Below are 22,242 nucleotides of genomic sequence, written 5' to 3' on the forward strand. Positions count from 1 at the left end.
GGAAACATTCTATAATTTTTGTAAAAATGATTTATATTACTGTTTGGTTTAATTGCAATGGGCCTGCAACATGAGGAGACTCGAGAGAACAGACAATCGAATTACAATCATTTAAACGGTGATGTGTATTTCTCAATGAGCTCTGCTTTAGGTGGACATGGAACAGAGGCAATGTTGGGTGGCAATGCAGTTGTCCCCTGCATAGGTTCGTTCACCACTCCATGTATGTGCCTATCGAGGACATCTACGATAAGTCTCTCAATAAACTCATATTGCATATCCTCAAACACTGGTTTGATCACCCATTGTTTACTTCTTTTAGTGAAGGCCTTATTGTAACAAAGCGTCCCTAAAGTTCCGGTCGTCCTACTTTGTTGACGGCCAACATTATGGTTATGTGCCAAGACCGCTAGAAGAGTCCGATTTATCATGCCTTCCATGCCAAAATGCAATCTTTTGGGCCTGTACTTTAGGCACATATTGTGGAACACCTCCAAATCTCCTGTGTGGCAGAATTCCGTGAGTCCCCTCAAATCTCTTGTTATAGTTTTATCAAATACAATCTTTTCAATGGCCTTGTGAGTGGGTGATGAAGGAATCAACCACTTCTTCTTCCGTGCCTCCTCTGTGGACAAATGGCCATGTTCACATTTGTGGAAATGCTCATTTGTCGACCATCGATGTACGTTGCTACAGTGCAACATTACTGACCGCCATTTTTCCAGTAGAATTTCCAACGACCCTTCACATGTTTTTGAGCTCCACCAAAGATGGTTGCTGATTGACTTGGACCACTGTGAAATACCTTGCATATCTTTTTTTTTTCCTGCAGCCGACAATTTTTTATTGATTGATTTTGCAAGATGCCAAACGTCAAATTGGTGATTTATATTTTTGTACTGTTCTCTCATTGTCTTGGCAATTGAAACGTGTCTGTCCGTGGCTATCAGGTCGATCACCATTCCCCGCGATTGTAGTTCTTGCAATGATGCTACAAAGCCAACTTTCTCCATGGCCACTGAGGATGTACTTTGTGACACCTGCACGACCAACGAACTCACAATTTTCTTACTTTCCATGTCCTGAAAGTGGTAGGTGCAGTACTTGGCTGAAAATCCTGGACTGTCGCATTGTCCATCACCGGCTAGCCTGAAGCGTTTGCCCGCGAATGTACTTTCCATTGACATTTTTTCCATTCTCCAAGCTTCGCTGATGGCTGGAAATAGATAATCGGTTTGGTATTTGTAGAACTGACTTTTCGCAATGAAATGGATTCCCACAAACTGAAAGAAATACTGTAACTTTTTAAAACTTGAACCACTAAAAAGTGCGGCCGCTGCACAAAGTAGATTGCCTGCTGGCAGTTGCCCCAGCATGGGTTGTGCAGACCATGCGAACGGATGATATTGTGTACAGGTGGCATGTATTTTAAGGTTAGTGCCTCGAATTGCACGAGTCACATTAATCAATGGCTCCCCACATACTTCCCCACCAACCCAATGCCCACATTTCATCATCATAATAATATCCATCAAACAGCTATCGAATACAATGAATTTGGCCTCTTTCCTTATACTGTCACTCTGCATCCCAGCTGGTTCGGCCTGTAACGTTGAGGACATGTCACTCGCATGAAAGGTACAATCTCTGATATCGTCTTCCGCTATGCTGAGTGATATTGATGGTGTTTCATTGTCGTCCACTTCATTCTCTTCCATTGCAACATCTGTTCCTTGTCCGGAGATGGGAGAAAAAAACAATGTCTTCAACTTTCGCGTGCTCTTATTTTTTGCGGGTGTGGATTCTGTGAATTGATCTACGACTGCATCCAAACTACCAGGAGGACATTCACTATCAATGGCTGGTGGTGGTATAGCTCCGTTGTCAATCACTTCATATTCTTCCCATTGGCACGATGCATCTCCAGTCTCAAGTCCCTGCCAAAAGGTTTGACAAGCAACATCTCTCGTTCGCTTCACTGTCTGTGTAGATCTAGTTCTTACACCCACTCGCAACTAGAGGACAGATTAGAAAAGGGATGTTCAGTTTAAACACAACTTACAGTATTGAACTATTGACAGTGAAAGACAACATAATATAGTGAACAGGACACTAACCTTCTTTTGCTTTCTTTTCTTTGAAACTTTCTTTCCTCGAACTTCAACATCTGGACGCTGTTGCTCCGACTCGTGTGTGCATGTCTCCACTTCCTCTCGCGCTGCAACGACTATACTTTCATGATAAGCACATCCATCACTCACTGAGGCTCCATCGACTCGCTGAAACATAGAACTTTCATTAGTATGTATAATAATATTGAAAACACAAAATGTACTTGGGGACCAATACCCATACGTACATCTCAATAGCAAAACACGAATGAACGCATTGTGTAGAACATTCAAACGACAATAGTTCACGCATTGTTGATCTAGTTAGATTGAACTGTCAAGATCCATACCTCGGGCTCCGCATAGACTTCCATTGATGATATTATTGAAGATGAGGCTTCAGCAACTCCCTGAAACACAGTAATTGCATTAGTATGGTTTTGTATTTTGTTTAAAAGAACATAAACTTTCTGCAGGCGTCAACGGCTCATCTAAATAGACCTGCACAAATGATCAGTTGTCTAAAATAAATAATGGATATCTAAATATGATTCGATTTGCTCCATCGTTGGAAGTGTCACCACCCAGAGATCTGCATCAACTACTAGGGGTGATGTTCTTGTTGAAGAAGCTCCGTCAGCTCCCTGAAACATAGTACTTGCGTTAATAAAGAAGGAAGTATAGCGGATGTAATCACGTCATTTGATCTCGCATGATTGATCTATCAGTATCCATACCTCGAAATGCATAAGAACATCAAGGGACGCTGTAACTGCGGTGCACACTTCTGCAAGCTGTTGCGCCGACCCGTAACTGCATGCTCCCCCTTCCTCTTGGACTAATGCTCCATCGACTCCCTGAAACATAGGACTTTCATTAGTAATGAACACAATATTGAAAAAAGAAGACACATAGGAGGGCGACGACAGAAGGACATACCAATGGCTAAAAACGAAAGAAACATTGTGTGTAACAATCACGCTACAAGAATGCAAGATCTGATGATCTCCATCGATGGAACTGTCCGGAAACGTACCTCGAGCATCTGAGTGACATCTACGGTTGTCGTCAATGCGTTGGACTCCTCAGCATCTCCCTGAAAGACAGTACTTGCATTATTTTGGATAACAATAATTATAACTGAAAACAAAGACTAGAGGACGAGTACTGTGGTGTACCATTAGGTAAAATAATTACACGATCAATTAAAACTATTGATTTACATGCCTAAAACAAGTCAGTGTCAGAATAGCTAAGTAAGATTACCCGATAGGCGCTTGAAGTGGCTGATGACTGCAATAACGACACGGATGGAGAATCTTCAGCCTTCATATTGAGTGGATACATAAATGGGGAAATTATTGTTAGCTAATGCTACACACTACCGCAATGCCGAGAGATAAATACGTAAACTTGACTCACCAGTGGAGGGATGTGGACGAATAGAGTGGGAATAGCGGTTGAGAGCAATTTTCGTCTCGCTCGCGGTGTTTTCGTCCTTATTAGCAATGATGTGGAGTACATGTCTGGGCTAAAGTGCCTGCTGCAGATGCGGTATCGATCACCCCTCTTGTCCGCAAAGACTTCTAGGACTCTACTTTCTATCTCAGAGGCTGGATATCCGCAATATCGGACCCATTCTCTTATCTGATCTATTGTCTTAGGGAAAACATGCATTATAGTACCTTCAGATTTGTTATGGGTCTTCGAAGGGCAACCGCCAATGGAACAGGCAGGCATTATGGAAAGTTCTGAAAAGTAAAGATCAACAATTCTCTATGAATACCAATGTGTTAAAACATTAAATGACACATAAAAGGTTCAATGCAAGGTCCGTTTTGGTTCTTGGAACTATACACGTTATTCACATGCGGATAAGTATTTCAATAACTTTCAAAAAATAGAAAAAGTAATTTGACTAAACTCAGAACATGTGACTAGTTCCTTGCATGTACTGTCGTGAACGAAAAGAAAACATGGATGCAATTTGATGACTACTAGCAAATAGATATAAATTAAAAAATTGGACGCAAAATGATTATGGTACATGGACTTACCTTGACGAACAAACAGTTAGATGCAGGGATCAGAGTAGTTTCTTGTCGTAGAACAGGGAGCAGTTCACAGGTTGCAAACTGACGAGTTTGCTCAAAGTGGTCACGGAAGTTCACAGAGACGAAGAGCAGATAACCAGCACCTTCACGGGTTGACTAGCAAAGCGCAAAGAAGTTCTCATTAGAAATATGAAGTGGGTTATAAAGAATTCGAAACAGGGGTGTGTTTGTGAATGAATGACGTGTATATGTCGTGGCATTATGCGGTCTGCAGGGGGCCGTCCAGCGTGAGGGGGGATGCTTGGCAGGAGACACGGGGTCTGTAGGTAGACATGGGAACAACAACCCATGCTCTATAGACCACTTTGAAGTGTACATGGTCTTTGGCACCTCTTGGCCTTTATCGCTCCCTGACAGCTCCACTTGCCAGCACAAGTACCCCGGTGCGAACTGCCTTTGATAGGGCGGGGGGTGGATTGGGGCGGTGGTCGTGCAGACAAGACACAGGAAGACTCGTGAATGGAGACACACTTATGTGGATTGCAGGGGGCCGTCCAGCGTGAGGGGGGATGCTTGGCAGGAGACACGGGGTCTGTAGGTAGACATGGGAACAACAACCCATGCTCTATATACCACTTTGAAGTGTACATGGTCTTTGGCACCTCTTGGCCTTTATCGCTCCCTGACAGCTCCACTTGCCAGCACAAGTACCCCGGTGCGAACTGCCTTTGATAGGGCGGGGGGTGGATCGGGGCGGTGGTCGTGCAGACAAGACACAGGAAGACTCGTGAATGGAGACACACTTATGTGGATTGCAGGGGGCCGTCCAGCGTGAGGGGGGATGCTTGGCAGGAGACACGGGGTCTGTAGGTAGACATGGGAACAACAACCCATGCTCTATAGACCACTTTGAAGTGTACATGGTCTTTGGCACCTCTTGGCCTTTATCGCTCCCTGACAGCTCCACTTGCCAGCACAAGTACCCCGGTGCGAACTGCCTTTGATAGGGCGGGGGGTGGATCGGGGCGGTGGTCGTGCAGACAAGACCAGTTTGCCGCAGGGCCTCACCAAGGAGAGGCCATCTAACTGAATGTAAGAGGATGGCTGCAGGATCTATCTACTACATGGAATGCAGGGGGGTGAGTTTATAAATACCTCACCCTCCCAGGAGAATATACACTAGATTCATTTAAAAAATCAAAACAACCATTGTTAAAATATATGTTGGGCTTTATTTTAGATTTTAATTAAACATAAATAATAAACATTACACATTGTAAAGTTGAGGTTGCAGCACATCGAGGGAAAATCCGCGGTATTGTCCACTGTCACTGGGGAAATGTTGTCTAATGGCAAGTACCGCACAGGCAGGTATTACTCTCCGAACGCGGTGTCCGAGCCTCCCGTGAAGCCACCAAGTGAAGCAACGATAGGCCACCAGCCTGTACCACCTGTGAAAAAAAAAGATGCAAACTGTATTAAACTGACCAAACTTTCTTATCAATGTCGATTCAGGTAACATGTCATTTTTCTTAGAAAAAAATTATATCTAGAAAATGCACTATATGGAACAAATTTACATGCGTTCGAATGATATGTAAATGTAATTTTATATGTGGGAGACGACCATGAAATAGTGGTGGCATCACTGACATCACAAACAGAGTATACTTACTCGTTACTCGGATTACGCGGACGAACAGTGCCGCGAAGTTCGTGCATAAGCACCATCATCATCCTCAACACGGTCCGTGAGAGGCAGGCTTCCCTGAACTCTGGCAGCTCGGTGATGCATTGCGGACTTTGCTCGCCTTCCTGCAGACTTTGCTCGCTTTCCGAAATGTAGGCCAAGCACCCGGAATTTTCACGGCAGCAGCAGTTCTCCTCCTCAGTTGGCATTAGCTCGCACCGATTGCACGTGCACCAGGTGGAGACGCCGTCCATGCGACATGGTCCAGGCTCTTCATCCGTTGACTGGTCCTCCCAACTGCCGTCCGAATCCCCATCGTTTTCGCGTGCTTGACTTTCCAGTAGTTCTTCCTCGGTGTACTCGGGCTCGTACATATACGGCATTATTGTGCGGTAAAGATAGTAAAATAATTTACAGAGATGGTACAGGTGTTCACACGGGCTACAAGCGGCGAAGGTAGCTGACCAGAGCACTGAAACGAGTCACAGAATACTCAAAGTAACACAGAGAGAGGAATGGAATCGAAAATCTGCTGCTGTGTGTTGTGAAACGGTCTGTTTATACTTATTGGGGAAAGAGGCGTCCTGCCATTTCCATGGCAACACGTCAATAGCTGAGGCGCAGCGATTGTTGACACGAGACGTGCTTGAAATGGGCAGTACGCGTCTGCTGATGTCAGGCTCAGGGGCGGGGGATTTGATTTAGTGCCGCAAAGGCAGGTGAGCCAGGTCGATGCGGCGGAATGATAGGATTATCACAAAATGGAGGCTGATTTCGAGTGCGATAATGGGCGAAAAGTCGGGTAAGGTCCATAGGAAAGTTTCCTACGATCTACCGATTTATGCTTACAAACACATGGCCGACCCGTAGGGACAATAAAAAAAAAGTCCCGGAACTATCCTTTAAGATCAGGAAACGCATTTGCAGAGCCCGTCTTTGTATCCGATTAAGCCATAGGGATGTCACAAGTCTGAACACACCAACAGAGCAGTGCAGGGAGCAAACTGGTTAGTTTGCCACCTGCACTGCTTTTTGTGTGCCAATATTATACTGCTTACTGCTACTCTACTTTATTTTCTTGGGACCATTAGCCTGATTTTACACAGTAAAATTGACAGGTATGCTTTCCCAGCTGGAGGTGTGTGCACCCACAGAGTTCAGTATTGAATCCGGATTCTTTTTCACTGTCTGGCAGAGATTTATTTTCTTCATTTTTACTTTCAATCTCTACAAGAGGGCCCCACCCAGACACTACTCTGTTTTAGTCTTGCATATAACAAGTGATCAACCTAATTTTGAAATGTATAGTTTGGATAGTTTCAAAATTCTGGTATACATTACTTTTGTTTGGAAGGTGGAAGCTAGGTCTAGGGAGTGCACTTTTCAATAGGTTTTGTTATGATATGAGAGGGTGCGAAAAACATTGCTCCTTTGACTCACAGCCTCCACTGTAAGTCACTCATCCCAACTCAGGACAGTCCTACTTGGAAGTCTCAGAACAATGCATTTGAAGGCTTCCTTGTTCTCCTGTTATCTGTGCATAAATGACATACTTATGCTTTAGTTTAACCAATCTTGCAGCCCACAAAGCACACCTGGTTGAAATGAACAGTTTCAATGTAACTGAAGTTGTATAAATCGTATTGCAGAGCAAGACAGCAGTTTACTTTTGGCGACACGATCCCTGGTATTTCAGAAGCACTTGCAATGGCAGAGTTTCACACAAGTGCATTCATAATTGAGAGGAGCTTGCACAATAGACAGATGTCATGCATGGCTTTGTGCAGCTCCAGGTTTCAGGTGTTACGAATTGGGCAACACCATTGTACGCACTTCAGCAGCGGTGTGGAAATGTTTGTGAACCCGAACGATAATCATGGAAAAGCCATAGTTTCACCATGGTAGCCCGCCTGAATTAAAAAAAAAAAACAGTATTTCCCTAAATATCCAGTAATTCCCTGCCTTTTGAAAGATGAGGATTTATAAATTAGTCAAGCAACGAGTGTGGCAATGTGCAGAAGGAAGTTCAATCCTGTTTTGCATCAACTCTGTTAAAGTGGGTAACTAGAATGTGTTTAAATAATTATGTCGATTTTTTCCGGAGTGAGTTGGGGTGGCACTACCCTATATAAAAGATCAGCAAAGTGTTACTGTTTTTGATAATACAGGTGCATGGAAACTCGTCATGCAATGATTAAAAGAAAGCAAGGCCTGCAAAAACGGGGTCATCTATGTACAGTCTAGAAAAGGCAACTAAATCATGTCTAAGAAGTTGGGGCTCCACCAATTCACCGTCAGTGTATATTGGGAGAAAAATCAAGACCAATTTCAGGAGCAGTCAAACTACCAACATGTCTCCAGAAACAAACAGGCAAATCATCACAATGTACTCCAGAGTAAGATCCAAACTTCTACAGGCCATTCTCGTCTTGGATATTGATATTTTAATTCTATCGCGCTCGTACATAAATGTTTCAGCGTGCGACGTGACAAGGGAGGGTAGGGGAGGAGAACGGGGGAGAACAAAACAACAATCGAACTGGAGAGAACAAAACAACAATCTTACTAGGCCCAGTTACATTGAGAACATGCAAGTGCATGGGGGAGGGGAAAAGTGCATGGAAGGGGGGAGAAGTGGAAAGTGTGGAGCAAAAGAGAAACAGATAAATAATAACAGCAACATACAGTGGTAGTGCAGCCAGCAAGTGGTGAGTGTGCTGGGTTTAAGGCAGCAGACAGTTGAAACCATTACTCTCTAAAATGAACATATATGTAGATGATCCATACACTTTCTGGGACAGCGATGATCTCGGGTCAGATGAGACAATGGTAGAACCTTTTGATCTCACTTCGACCGGTTAACCCTGGAAAAAGTCACCAGGTAGGCAACTTTTTTCCCTGCACCCCTAAAAGCCTTCCCCCAAATATTTAGGTTGGCTAAAATGTTCTATTCCAACTACAGTCCTAGAATATTTGTGGATACTGATCGATTTCCGTGGGAGTGCAAACTTGGGGAGATGTCTCCCCCTTGTGACCTTTCCCAGGTGACTACCACTGGACACCGTGTGTGTATGAATGCAATGGTTTGGGGCAGCTTTGCTTGCTCGGGCATGAGAGAAAAAAAAACATGGACTGCAGAATTAATGGTCGTCAATCATAAGATCACAGGTGAGAATATGTCATTCGCATGTGAGCTGAAGCAAAAGTGGATCATGCAACCATACAATTAACCTAACATACAAGCACATCTCCAAAGTGAATGGCTGCAGAAAAAGCAATTGTGCGTTTTAGACTAGCCTACCAAAGTGGGAATGTAAGCCCCACTAAAATATTGTTACAGGTTCAAAATCAAGCTGCCGAATAGCAACAAAGCCCTTAGAGGTCACTGAATTTAAGCAATTCTGTAAGAAGAGTGGACCAAAACCTATTTTAGAGACTGATTAACATTTATTGAAAACACTAAGTTGAAGTCACTGTTGCTCAAGCGGGTGCCATGTTAAAGGGGCATCAGGAGGATAGCTCAGGGGCAAAGTGATTGCCTTGGAAGCAAGATGATACGAAGCAACACAGGCTTGATCCCCGGGTCCGCGCTTAAAAACCTCTGGGTATTAAGCGCGTAATAAATAACCTATCATATTATATAATGTAATTTTTTGTCTCATTTGTTTAGTCACATTATCTGTATCCAATATTAGTACTTAGATTGAATTTTAACAACATTATTAGGATTGAAAAACGTGAAAAAGTGGTTCACAAAAACACGCGGCTGGTTCAGGCCTTCCTGGATTCAAATCTACGACTGCATCTATGAACCTATAACTAAAGACTGTAAACAAGCCCTCTGAGCTGTGCTAATGTTAAAGTTGCTCAAAATGGTCCGCGCTTCAGTAGTCCACTGTTTCCCTTGTTTTTCTGTCAACTACGTCGTACATGTATTCATAATTCATGGAAGTATTTTGCTTTACCTGTGCCTGGAGTTCCAGACAGACGCCGCGGTGCTCATTCTCTCGGATTTGCATCTTTTCCTGCAATCCCTGCATCTCGTCCTGGAGCTGCAGCTTTTCCTCCTGTATCTGGCTCATAGATTCCACCATCTTTTGAATCATGGGGAATTGGCGTCCCCCGGGGACGCTGGAGCGCTTTGCAACACCAAAGAACCTTCCACCTATAAGAGGAAGTAGAATAAAAGGGCAACGGTCACATAAAGCAGCAGATCACAACATAGAAGCCATTCAAATGCAAGGGGAAACCTCAATTCAAGTCTTATCCAAATACATCCAGGATACTTGAGCAGATTCTTCTGCATGAAACCTGTGTGCCACTAGTTATGCATCTTATGACATAGGAAAGGTTAATTCCCATAATCTAGTAGGAAAAAAGGCAGAGCTGTTGAAAGAAGGTTTTAATACATTAGTGGGATCATGTCAGAGGATTAACACTGTTCTTCTACTTTCTTTGACAAAGCAGGAGACTGTAAATGAAGTTGCCTCCATCAGGGATAGGCAACCTGTGGCCTACAACTCCCATGATCCCAGACTATCGCCTATGCTACTAGAAATGATGGGACATGCAGGCAAAGACATTTGGAGAGCCATAGGTTGCCAACCTCAGCTCTATGCACACACAATTAATGCATTTATCTCCATGTAACCAAGTGGGTTTACCCTTGTGGACAATTTTTGGGGGTGAAGCAGTCTAATTGTATGGAACTCCGACTCTTTTTGCTTACTCCTTCTGATTTTTAGGGTTTCAAACTTATTTTGGTAATCAGAGGGACATCTGCTGAAGTTGCCCTGCCACTACATCCTTTTTATCTTACTTAAGATAAATGGTATGCATTGTCCATAAAGGCACCCAGTCCCACGGGTGCTTCTCAGGCACCATATTTTTGCACCATGATGCTTTTATCACCCTACATTGGTTTCAGTGGGTACGCTCGTGGCAGGCAATAGTTTTAGCTTCACAAGGTACCTTAATGGCAGCCATACGAGTACAAATGTGTTTAAGCAATACGCTCAGTCATTTTGTTTCAGGGGCTTCCTTGGTTCAAGAAAACCACGAGGCAGGCCTACAATGGCAGTTCTACCCATGTGGGCTCTTTATAAGCCCAAAATGGCAACCTTCATAGTGGTTTGAACTGGTTTAGACTAGTGCCTGGTTCTAGTGCTCTACTCTTCCTGTGGGGGTTGGCCTGGGTGTTTGCGGGTTTTGAGGCCAACCCGATTGGCTGGTTGTCATCTGCTTCGATCAGTCCCTTCCATCCTTGGACTGTGTGCTGCACCGTTCTACTGCATTTTACCGCTTTTTCCTGATAGGGACGGCTGCAGTGGTTTTGGAAGCTGCCACCACCTGGAAAGGTTTTGGGTACTCATCACCCCACCAAATCTGCTTCTTTGGGCAGTCTGTGGTGGCTACCACTGTTTTTGCTGGTGTTCCCTCCACGCTCGCCTGCTGAGCCTCAGGTGTCTGCCTTGTGTGGGTTCCTCTTTCCTCCTAGAACCACCTGCATTTCCGATTTCGTTCTGGATGATGGGCCCCAACCCTATGAAGAACAACTGTTCTCCTTTTGGGCCATCAGGGGGATAGTTGGTTCAATGTGCAAGTCTCTGGGTCACCAAATCCTTCATTTTGCAAGAAGCCTTTACTTACCAGTTCTGCTCTTAAGGAACTGTGTTTTCAGGAAACGCCAAGTATTTACCTCTGACCCTGGATTATTGAAGATACTCTCGCTCAGAGGTCACGGTGGCCATTGGTTTCTGCAGGTCATCTTCTACCGCATTTCCCCTTTGGTTGACAGTGGGGGCAGATTCCTGTTCTTCTCCGCTCTGGAGGATGATGGATCTCCACTGATGTCACCTGGGGCCGACTGCTTTCTTCTGGGTAGTAGGAACAGGGACTTACCTGGCTTTTCACCAAAACCATAGGTCAGACTACAGACTTTCAAATTAGTTCCTATGAGGCCCTTTGTTAATCTTTGAACTCCTACAGTGGCACTGGAAGGTATTTACCTGGACAGAGGCAATTTTGTAAGACCTCCCTAGAGTCTCTCCAGTTAGTCATCAAGTTCTGAATATTTAGACGTATTTCCCCGATTTATTTAGTACTTTTGAATCTGTATTACACAACTGCATAGGATATAGATCACTGTGGTGCTACAGTTTCCCTCCTTGGTGTCTAATATGTCCTTGTGGGCATAGAGACTGTCTCGCTATAATATATCCTGGACTTTGGTAGCCCTCCTGGCTGTGCTGGACATTGTGGTGCCCTGTTCACTACATCGAAATGGTACACATGTGTAGTGAACATGTATTATGAACATGACTATTTAGACTGTAGTAGGAAACCTGTGCTAAATTCTGTTTTCTTCCCTTGGATCTGGACAAATTATTATTATATGCAACTTGGCCAAGGGTTCTTTTCTTAAGTTACCTTTGGAGAGTCTGTGTGTAAAGTGTCTACCACTATGTGTGGGGTGCACATTATAGGGGAAAGGGTGAGTTGGGCCGTAACTTATTACCTGTTTTATTTTTAACACTATTATGCTCTGCTACGCGTTCTGTGTAACCCGAGAGTTTTCCAAATATAAATATTTAATGTGTGACCTTAAAAATAAAGTGCCAATTTATTCAGTACAACAGCGTGGTATTATTTTGTGATGTCTAAAGAGATTCATTGTACCTCCCTGCTAACCCTTCTCCCACCTAAAGTAAAGCATGACTGCTCTGCTAATATTAGGGACATCACGACCCTTGACCTCTGATGACATCATAGGAAGTGATGTCATTTGACCACACCTCAAAGTGGCATCACAGGAAGCTTTGCACAACAGCTGAATGGCTACACACTGCTCCTCTTTAGAAAAAGACCGGCTTGGTTGGGAAGAAGATTGAGGGAAACCAGGCCAAAAGAAAGCAAAGTGCAGAAAGGAGAGATGGCCAGAGTTTATACAAATATTTCCATGATGTTATCGATTCCTCTGTGCTCATCTCAGTTGAATACAATTTCTATTCTATTTTCACTTGTAGCTTTATTTTTCATTTTTTAACAGAAGGTGTCTTTCGCCACTGCAAGAAAATATTCACAACTCTTCTGTTCCGATGTGTGAATAGTCATGCTGTAGCCATGCTGAATTGTAGGCGTTTTTTGCATGGAAATTACAATTTTCGAAAATAGTTAATAACCAGGCGATTTTGCGCACCCGATATTTGTGGAAAGCATAACTTTGATGTGCTTTAAAAACGAATTTGGAGACTCTCCAAATGTTTTTGCCTGCCTACCCCATCAGTAGTTCTAGTAGCATATTTGCTAAATGTGAATTAAAATGTAAACCGTATACTTGTTAAAATAAACTATTGACCAGCATAGCATCTGAACCGTACTCTTGGAGAACGGCCTAATTAGATAGTTTTTATTTATTTGCATTTTTAAAACGCTCACACAGCCCGGGAGCATCGAGGCGCTGTTACAGGAATATGTCTCTTAGTTGCGTATTTATAACGTTCTTAATACCCAGATGTTTCTAAGCGCGGACAAGGGGTCGAACCTGTGTTGCTTCGTGTTGTCTCGTTTCTAAGGCGAGCACGTTGCCCCTGAGGTATCCTCCTGGGGATAATGGTCATGCTGATTTCAAATGTTTGGTACAAAGTCGGCCCTACTATGCTTTGCACAATGGGCACCATATATACACATAGCCAGCTTGCTTGCTTAGGTCAATTTGTTTTCTACTTATTTGGTTTTGGGGAGCCATTTGCTGCTGGTCAGTGTACTCCAGACCACAGGATGAGCTTAATTGTTTTTTCATGGCTCAAGTCAGCTGGAGTTCCTTGCAATGGCAATTCTCTCAGTTCAGTTCACAAGATAAACATGCCGCAGCACTACCAGCAGCCATTCCTGGAAGTTCACCTCTGGTTCAGAGACACTTAGCAATGCACGGTGGGCATGCACAGTTTTATATATAGGACCAGCGTAACTTCTCATAGGAGATCCACAGCTCTGCCTCTATGCACAGTGAGAAAAAGAAAATGGCAACACACAAACACAGCAGGGTCTGTACACACACACACAGACCCCCCCCCCCCTACTCCCAAAACGGCCGCACAACCAGGGATGGCAGTGCACACACAAAACAGAGGATGGCTGTGCTCACACCCAACGGTGGATGGCAGTGTGCACATGCCATACAGGTGAACTCCGCCTAGGCAGGCCTCAGCAACACGCCACATCTATTAAGACCGGCAAAGGGGACGAAGTGGACAGCTAATTTTATTTAAACATCTGCCAAGAATGTGTGCGAAAAGAAGAAATGCTGTTACAGATGTAGAACAATGTATCTAGTTTAGTAATGGGGTTCCTAATATCACCCTGCGTTCACCATTCAATGTGTCGCATCACAGGGTGATCTAAGGTATCCCCATCCCTTATTAATGTCAACGCAAACAATAATTTGTCCTCCCTGGTGAGCACCATCACTCTAAAATGGTAATTAACTTTACTTAATTAAGGTTTCTGGTTTTACATTTTTATTTCGAGTTTTATTTTTTATTATGTCGACATGTGTTTTGACCTTTTGGTCCTCATTAAGACAGGGCTTTACATCAAATATTTCGTGATATGGGTTTACAGGATGGCATAAGGAACTATTTAAATATTAAACAGGATTCCAAGATGCCCGCTGAGATTGGGGTGATGTAAAGAGCGTTCTCCTCCTGGCCGCCTTATAAAAAAAAAAAAAGAAGAGGAAAGAACCCCATGCCGTAGGAGACTAGCATTACATTCTCTTTGTGGAGCTCCCGCGACAGTGGAGAGTCAGTCGGGAGTGACGTGACAAGTGTGCAGTGTTGTTGGGGTGTGGCGGGTGGAGTGCAGCACGTGCCTGGCAGAGGAGCGCAGTGGCACTGCCCAATTGAACATTTGCTTTGGAACTTCGGGCCCAATGAGCATCCAGGGTGTTTGCCATGGGCTGAGGCATGGGTGACTGCCCGCTTCATTGGGAGACCTCCCGGTGCGGAGCCTGAGCTGAAAGTGACTTCGCAAACTTGAATTCCCAGCCACTGGAGGAGGCGCCTCCTATATAGCAATAGGAGAGAGGGATCCGAGCCTTTGGAGCAGTGTTATCCCAGGGTTTGGAGCAGCCCAAAAGCGGCCCCCGAGTCGCTCAGTACAGAGGCTTGGATACAGCGGATAGCAACGTGGAGTACATCCTATCAACGGTCGGCAGGTAGGCGGTCACGTTATCAAGCACTGAAGGTCCACTCTCATGTATATATAGTGCACCACATGCAGTGCAAAGGATCCCATTATCTGCTCTGTGAGGCATAATTACCATCAAGGTCAAGTTGAGCTCCAAGAGCTGTTGGTCTCACAATATAGCTGGCTGGGCAGCGCCCATAAGTTGCCCAATGCCCTACTTCGAGCTCACTTTTAAAGTCTCAAATACAATTGATCTCCTGCTGGGATCAACCATATTGCAGTACTGTTGCAGAGGAGGAATTGCTCGAGAAGCAACCACTTGACATATTTCAAGTCTTGTTTGGACAATAAAGGGATGGCTGGGGCTTCAGAATTAGAACAGGAGAGGAGTCCACAAGGCAAGTGTCACTCATACCCATGGTGTAACTTTAGAAACTGACAAGCGAAGCGGACCTTGCGTGTTCTTGGATTGACCAAAAGAAACTGGTGTGATCTCTCACGAAGTGGGTGGATATTTATACCTGTGGATTGGTGAGGGTCTCCATTATCCACAGTCAGAAGCAATTATATGGATATCCTGGCTACATGGTATAGATAACGACTCCGGTATTTCACGGAAAGTGGTCACCCTAGGGCAACAAACCAACACCCGACTGGGTGCATTGACATACCATATCCGAGATCAGTGTGTAGAATTGTGGTGTGAGAACTGTAGATTTTGAACTGTTACCCTGTAAGGCCAAAGCAACATTGTTTAAGACTCCACCACAAAAGGCCGGAGGGGAAAGTTGGAAACCTTGTGACTACAGATTTCTCTCAAAAAATGTCCCGGAATATAGCAAAATAACCAGGGGAGGGGGTTCCAAATCCCAAGCCACAGAAGAAAAAACAACAAGAAGGGGCAATCTCGAAATTATGACAAAGAAGAGGGGCCTACCGAGGAACGCCCGTTAATTCACCAAGAACCAGGCCCTTCATCTGCACCGCCAGTGCAAGATTCAACAACAGAAGTAATCAAACAATGTTTCAATGATTTTAAGGATCACATGACGGAAGCACTCCAAACACAACTTGCCCTCATTAGAACTGAACTCGCACAATCGCTGCAAGAGGTGAAAAACAATATCAACAATTTAGCTGAAAGAATAGAAACAAATGAGACAGCGATCCAAGATATTGCAGAAAGACGCACATAAAACAGATATATAACGGTGACCCAAAATACAGAAATAAAATGGAAGATCTTGACAATAGATCGAGGAGATCCACATTCGGGTTATATCACTCCCTGAAACGATTGAGGACTGGGAATTGAGAACGATGCAACAAGTGTTTGCTGATATGTTAAACTTGGAAAAGGGAGAGGATGTTCCAATTAATTGAATAAATCGAGTGGGCCCGAAACAAAGATCCAGGAGCAATTCAAAAGGTACGGTCTGAAAGAGGCAATACTACAAGCAGCAAGAAAACTCCCTCCATTAACGTCAACAGTTCAGAAATCCAATTAGATCAAGACCTGGTGCAAGCAACCTCGTTGAAACAAAGAATTGGGTCCAGTAGTACAAGTCTTAATTAAAAACCAAGTTCGCTACAGATGGACATTCCCCTTTCGCACTTCTCTTCACATGGGAAGGACAACAATATTGGGTGCGAAGAAGGTTTGCGGATATTGAAGATAGCAGAGGACGACAAAGCGAACCAACAAAAGGACACTTGTAAAGTTCAACAAAAGGGGAGATTCAGAAGTTAGGAATGGACTAAACCATCCCGAGATAAAACACAGATTGGCCCAGGGAAACTGTCGACTGAGAATGGCATCCACGGCCAAGGAGAGGGCAATTGCGCGAACTATTGTATCATGTGCAACAACTTACAAATTTGAGATATCTGCGATGGTTGGGGTGGACGGAAATGTTGAGGGGGCAAGATGTTCAAGCAAGGAGGCAGCGGGAGGTAAGGGGGTACAACACTCAGTGCTTGGAATCAGGTGGTGTTGGGTACAAGTAAACCAACACAACTAATCTCTAGGTGTGGAGAGGGGCTTAACCTCCAAGGCTTAATGCATGGAAGGCAGGGGAATAGGTTGGGCTTGACTGGTGAGAAGGGAGGGCCTAGCAGGAGATAAGTTTGGGAGCACCTTGAGTCGTGTTGGGGGGCATAAGGGTCAGTCAGCTACCAAAGGAACAAATAGAGTAAAAATATTCAAATGGGAGGAATAAAAATACTACAAGTCTATCCATGAACATTAGGTGTTTGAACTCCCCAGTTAAGAGTCGTAAAGTTTGGTCGTTTCTGGGCCGTGAGAAACCAGATATAGTGACGTTCCAGGAGACACCCGTGTCAAGGAGAGATGCGAATAAGCTAAAATTATACGTGTTCCCACTTATTCTCATGTCAAACAAAAAGGGAAAAATTGAGGGATCTTAATAGCTATGAAAAGTTGGCTCGGTCAGAGTATATTGGTGCAGGAAAAGGACAATGAGGGTAGATATTTATTCATTATAATACAACTGGGCAGAATGCGATATACAATTGGTACAATTTATGCACCAAACATGGGGCAAGAGGTGTTCTTGCAACGGGTACTGAGCAAATTAGAACATTTTGCACAAGGACAAATCATTCTCACAGGGGATTTCAATATGGCGTGGAATCCCCAGGTGGATAGGAGTAGGGTACGCCAGATAGTACAACGCCCTCCAAAGCAAAAATTCAAAATGACCATGGCCAACCTATCACTAATAGATGCTCGGAGTGAAACTCAGCAAGGGGGCATAGGGTATACTTTTTACCCATAGGTTCACTAGACATTTTCAAGGATTGATTACGTGTGGGTCTCAGCTTCATTGTTGGGGCGGATACAACAGATGGATATGGGACCAATAACACTATCCGAGCATGCACCATTAAAACTAACAATCGCTCAGCGGAATGATGGGCCAGGGTTATGGCGATGGAAATTCCCGGAAGACATAATCAAAGATCAGGTGATGGGTGAAGGGATTCAGGAAAGAATTTATGAATATTTTGTACTAAATGGGGCTCAGGATACAGGGGTTTGGGACGCTTTTAGAGCAACCATAAGGGGTGAACTAATAGCAAAAAAAGCCAGAAGGGAGAAAGTACTAGTAGTGTCGTGGTTTATTACACGGTCACACCAAAATCATGGAGCTCCTCTCCCCGCAATGAATGCGGCGCACAACAAATCACTTATTTTTATTTGGTTCATTGTGGTAAGGCCTCCAACCCGTCTCACACAGCCCCAAACACCCAGTGCCACAATGGACTAGGAACCAGGTTGGGATGTATTAAAAAATATTTATTAATGAATTTATTTAGCCAAAATATCACTGAAAGATTACATCAGCCACCAATGTTGTGGCAACACACAAACAAAATAACCTTTTTGTAAAGTACCAACACAGAGATGACACTCACATATGCAGTTACCATTCATTTCTTTTATATCACCCAACCGGACAGAAGAAAACAACAGTGCAAAACAATTATATAATTTTCTCCCGGTAACCTCCCCCCCCAAACATCAATTAGGCTGGACTCTTGTGAATGGAAGGCAGTGGCAGGGAGTGGGAGCACAAGGGAAAAATCAGATTGTGGAAGAATGGATCACAGAACCAATAGCGAAGACACAAAGGCAATGGGATAAACTTGTTTTGCTACACCTGATAAGAACACACAGGGCTTTGGGGCTTTAGTCAGAATGGAATGGGAAAATCAGATTTGACTTCTCTAGCACCGCTGCAATAGGACAAAGAACAAACAGCAAGGACAAATTCAGTTTGCAGAGCACAAAGGGAAAATCGGCTTTTACTTATTTTACACAGCTGCAATGGGATAGAATAGAAAGGAATGGGAAATTTGTTTTTCTATACCCAACAAGGACAGATCGGGCTTTTGGATTTTGGGTCAGAGCACAATGGGAAAAATCGGTTTTAAAGGGTGACTCTCAGATGCAATGTCAGACAAAATGCAAATCGTTTTGCAAAGCACAATGGAAACACAGAGACATTTGTTTTTTCCAAGCAAAATGGGAGCACAGGGACAGATTCCTTTAACACCTTGCCTATGCACAGGCACTACTGGGCTTTCCACCTCAGATTTAACCTGAAGGGGATCAATGGGGATTTCGTTGATAAACCCTGCACACAAACGTGAAACAGGGCTGTGGAGTTAATTCTTTTGGCAATCTTTATGACCATACGGGCTCACAACACACTGGGAAAAGATTGTTGGTTTCGAATGCGAACAACACAGAACCAGTGAATGCAATAGGGGAATTAATTGATTTACTTTGGTAAATATACTAAGGATCTACATAGGGACACAAGGGATTTTTCAATGGGGAAATAACTAAAACAATGCTTGAATAATATATAGGGCTATACAATCTAGGGCTTCTTAGGTAGTTCTACCTACAGGAGATGTCTAGACATCAGGGAGTGTCAGGGCACTGCTGGGACAGCAAAGGGGGTCACAGTCAAGGTCTCTGCTGAGTCCTCCAATGGATCCCAAGTCAGTTTCTAAGTCTCCTGGCTCCACTGCAAGTGTAAGCCTCTCTCTGCTGGATGTTCTTCCTGAGATTTTGGCAGCATGTCACCTCTTGGAATTAGGGGGAGAAATCCAGCTTTGAGTCAAGCTGGCTTAGTTCTAGGACAAATGACATCACTTATTTGTCATAATTCTCGCAAAAGTAATTGGTTAAGTGTCATTCCTCCCCTCCCATCTGTGTGCTGATAGGACAAGGGGATGTGGGAGTGCTTTGGGTTAGTAGGAGGAGAGAACTTCATTATCTCACTTTGACAGGTGGGCCCGGTTATGCTTTTGACTTGAAAATGTTCACCACATGGCAAGTACCCGTAATTTTCACGTTTTGACATGTACAACTACATTTTTGAAAACTACATTTTATAGCGAATCACGTGAGACTAGTCAGGTGTCTGTACATCATTCCTGTGCACAGATAGTTTTTCTTCATTTATTCTAGAACCATATTAGTGAAAAAGATGTCATTTTACAGGCAGCATATGAATCATAATTTGCATGTTTTTGCCAACTTTTTACATCTCTGGTCATCATGAGGAGGTCCACATTACATTTTCATGAATAACTTTAGTTCTGTTTATCCCACAAAAATCGTTTTAGCATGGGCAGAGGGGTTAACTGTCACCTTTCATAAAATCCTAGAATTACTATTTTTCGATGTACATTGTCCATTTTATGCGATAAAATGTGATTCTCCCATTTAAAAACAATGAGCCGTTTCTATTCTCTGTTACTCTAGCCCCCACCTTTTTTTAAGTTTCAGCTCTCCTCTTCAGGCATGACGTCAGCAGTGGGTTCTCAGTTTAGATCAGCCTAACCCTTCAAGGGCTAATGGCCAAGCAAATGCATTTTTTATGGGCCTTGCAGGTCACAAGTGCTGCACAGCAGATCTGCCTTTTTCTTGTCTCCCACCACATTTTTTTCTCAGCAGTATTTAAGATTGTATTTTTAAGGGATGGCATGGATGTTTGAAGTTGCAGGCCTAGATCTCCAGGGCAACAAAGGGAGGCCCGGGAGTTTAGTTCACATCTAAAGAAATACCAGCAGCTCATTGCCTTGCAGAAAACAACCTGTACGTTTGTACATAAATGCATTTTAAATGACATACGGCACACAATTTACGATGTATGTATTTGATTTCTGACTGGTACATGTATATGAGAACACCATTCCCCAGCACAATGACTTTCGTGAGAATTGCTGCCTGCAAAGGATACAGATTTTTGACTTATTCAACGAAAAGCACCTTATCTGGAATGCAAAATAACATACTGAAGAGGTAGCTGCCCGGGAGGAAGGGTAGGAGGTTTTTGAAAAGAGGTTTAGGGTTTTGGGGGAGGGGAGGACGATTTCATTTTATTGCTGTATTTCTTTTTTTGTAACAATGAAAATATCAATAAAAACACGATGTAAAAAATAAAATTAAACAGAAGGATCATTCCAAAAGGATAAAAACTGTGGAGCGGTTTACTATTTTGGGAATTGTATTGTGAAGGAACGGAAAGGTGAGCTTATCTGATGCAAGTGTATATAACACATTTGATTCAACAGTGAACAGATGCATGTAGATTAGAGTCAGTGGGTCAATGCTTAGGAGCAATTTAAGTTTAATATGATAGTAATCTCATAACACAATGGGAAAATCACTTATATTCAAAATAGATAATTAAGGCATCACTATGGTGATATGGAACAATGGATGATGAAAGACTCACTGGTATGTCTACCACTTCTATGGTGAAGGCTGATTTGGAATAGCTGATCATTAACGTAAATCTATTTATTTCTGTTTCTCCCATCCTACCAATCCTCCCCATACCAACCCTATTTTGTCTGGTTTCGTTATATTTTATAAAAATGTTTCTTTCTATTTATTTTGGATGTATTTGTAGGACTCTCAAAACTAGGTATAGCCTCCATCTTTGATTGTTGTATGGTGAAACGTAATGTATTATGAAACCTAGGCCTCTCCCCCAAAGGATTCTCGAATGTAGATGTAGCCACCATCTGTCTATTATAGGTTGAAACCCAGTTAATGTGGGACTTAGGCCTTTCTCCCACCATACAGGACTCTCAAATCTAGGTATAGCTTCCACCTTTGTCTACTGTATGGTTAAATGTAATGTATTATGAAACCTCTTCACCACGTTACAGGACACTCAAATCTAGGTGGGGCCTACATCTATTGTAAAACAGTGTATCATGAGACCGGGGCCTCTCCCCACCATACAGGATTCTCAAATCTAGGCATTTAGCCAAACTGCAAAGGTCAGCTGCGAGAGGTTGCCAGTCATTTGGTCGACTACAAACTGGTCGACTGCAATTTGGTCGACGCCATTTGGTCGAATTTTTTTTTTATTTTTATTTTCACCCCTTTTTTGTATTTTTTTTTGGGGGCCCCCCCAACCCCCTTTTTCTTCCTTTTTTTTGTACACGAAAACCCACAACACACATATATAAATAATAAAAAAAAATATTCGACCATTTGGTTTTCGACCAAATGGCGTCGACCAAATTGCAGTCGACCAGTTTGTAGTCGACCAAATGACTGGACACCGCTGCGAGACATATAACCTACTAACCAAAAATCGAAAAATCTCTGCATACTTAACTCATACAAAAACCCACACAACCA

At 43.4% G+C, this 22,242-nt stretch overlaps 1 protein-coding gene across 5 annotated transcripts in view; it reads right to left on the bottom strand.

Moving 5' to 3' along the window:
* Positions 1 to 22,242, bottom strand: part of KIFC3 (kinesin family member C3) — a 632,740-nt gene that overhangs the window by 103,703 nt on the left and 506,795 nt on the right. For all 5 annotated transcript variants that reach the window (XM_069654325.1, XM_069654315.1, XM_069654306.1 and 2 more), the window contains one exon: positions 9,821 to 10,020. In XM_069654325.1, coding sequence (XP_069510426.1) covers positions 9,821 to 10,020 — 200 coding nt within the window. The remainder of the gene's footprint in view (positions 1 to 9,820; positions 10,021 to 22,242) is intronic.

This window comes from Ambystoma mexicanum, chromosome 1p, assembly GCF_040938575.1.
Source record: "Ambystoma mexicanum isolate Mex_15411 chromosome 1p, UKY_AmexF1_1, whole genome shotgun sequence".
Classification (NCBI taxonomy): Eukaryota; Metazoa; Chordata; class Amphibia; order Caudata; family Ambystomatidae; genus Ambystoma; species Ambystoma mexicanum.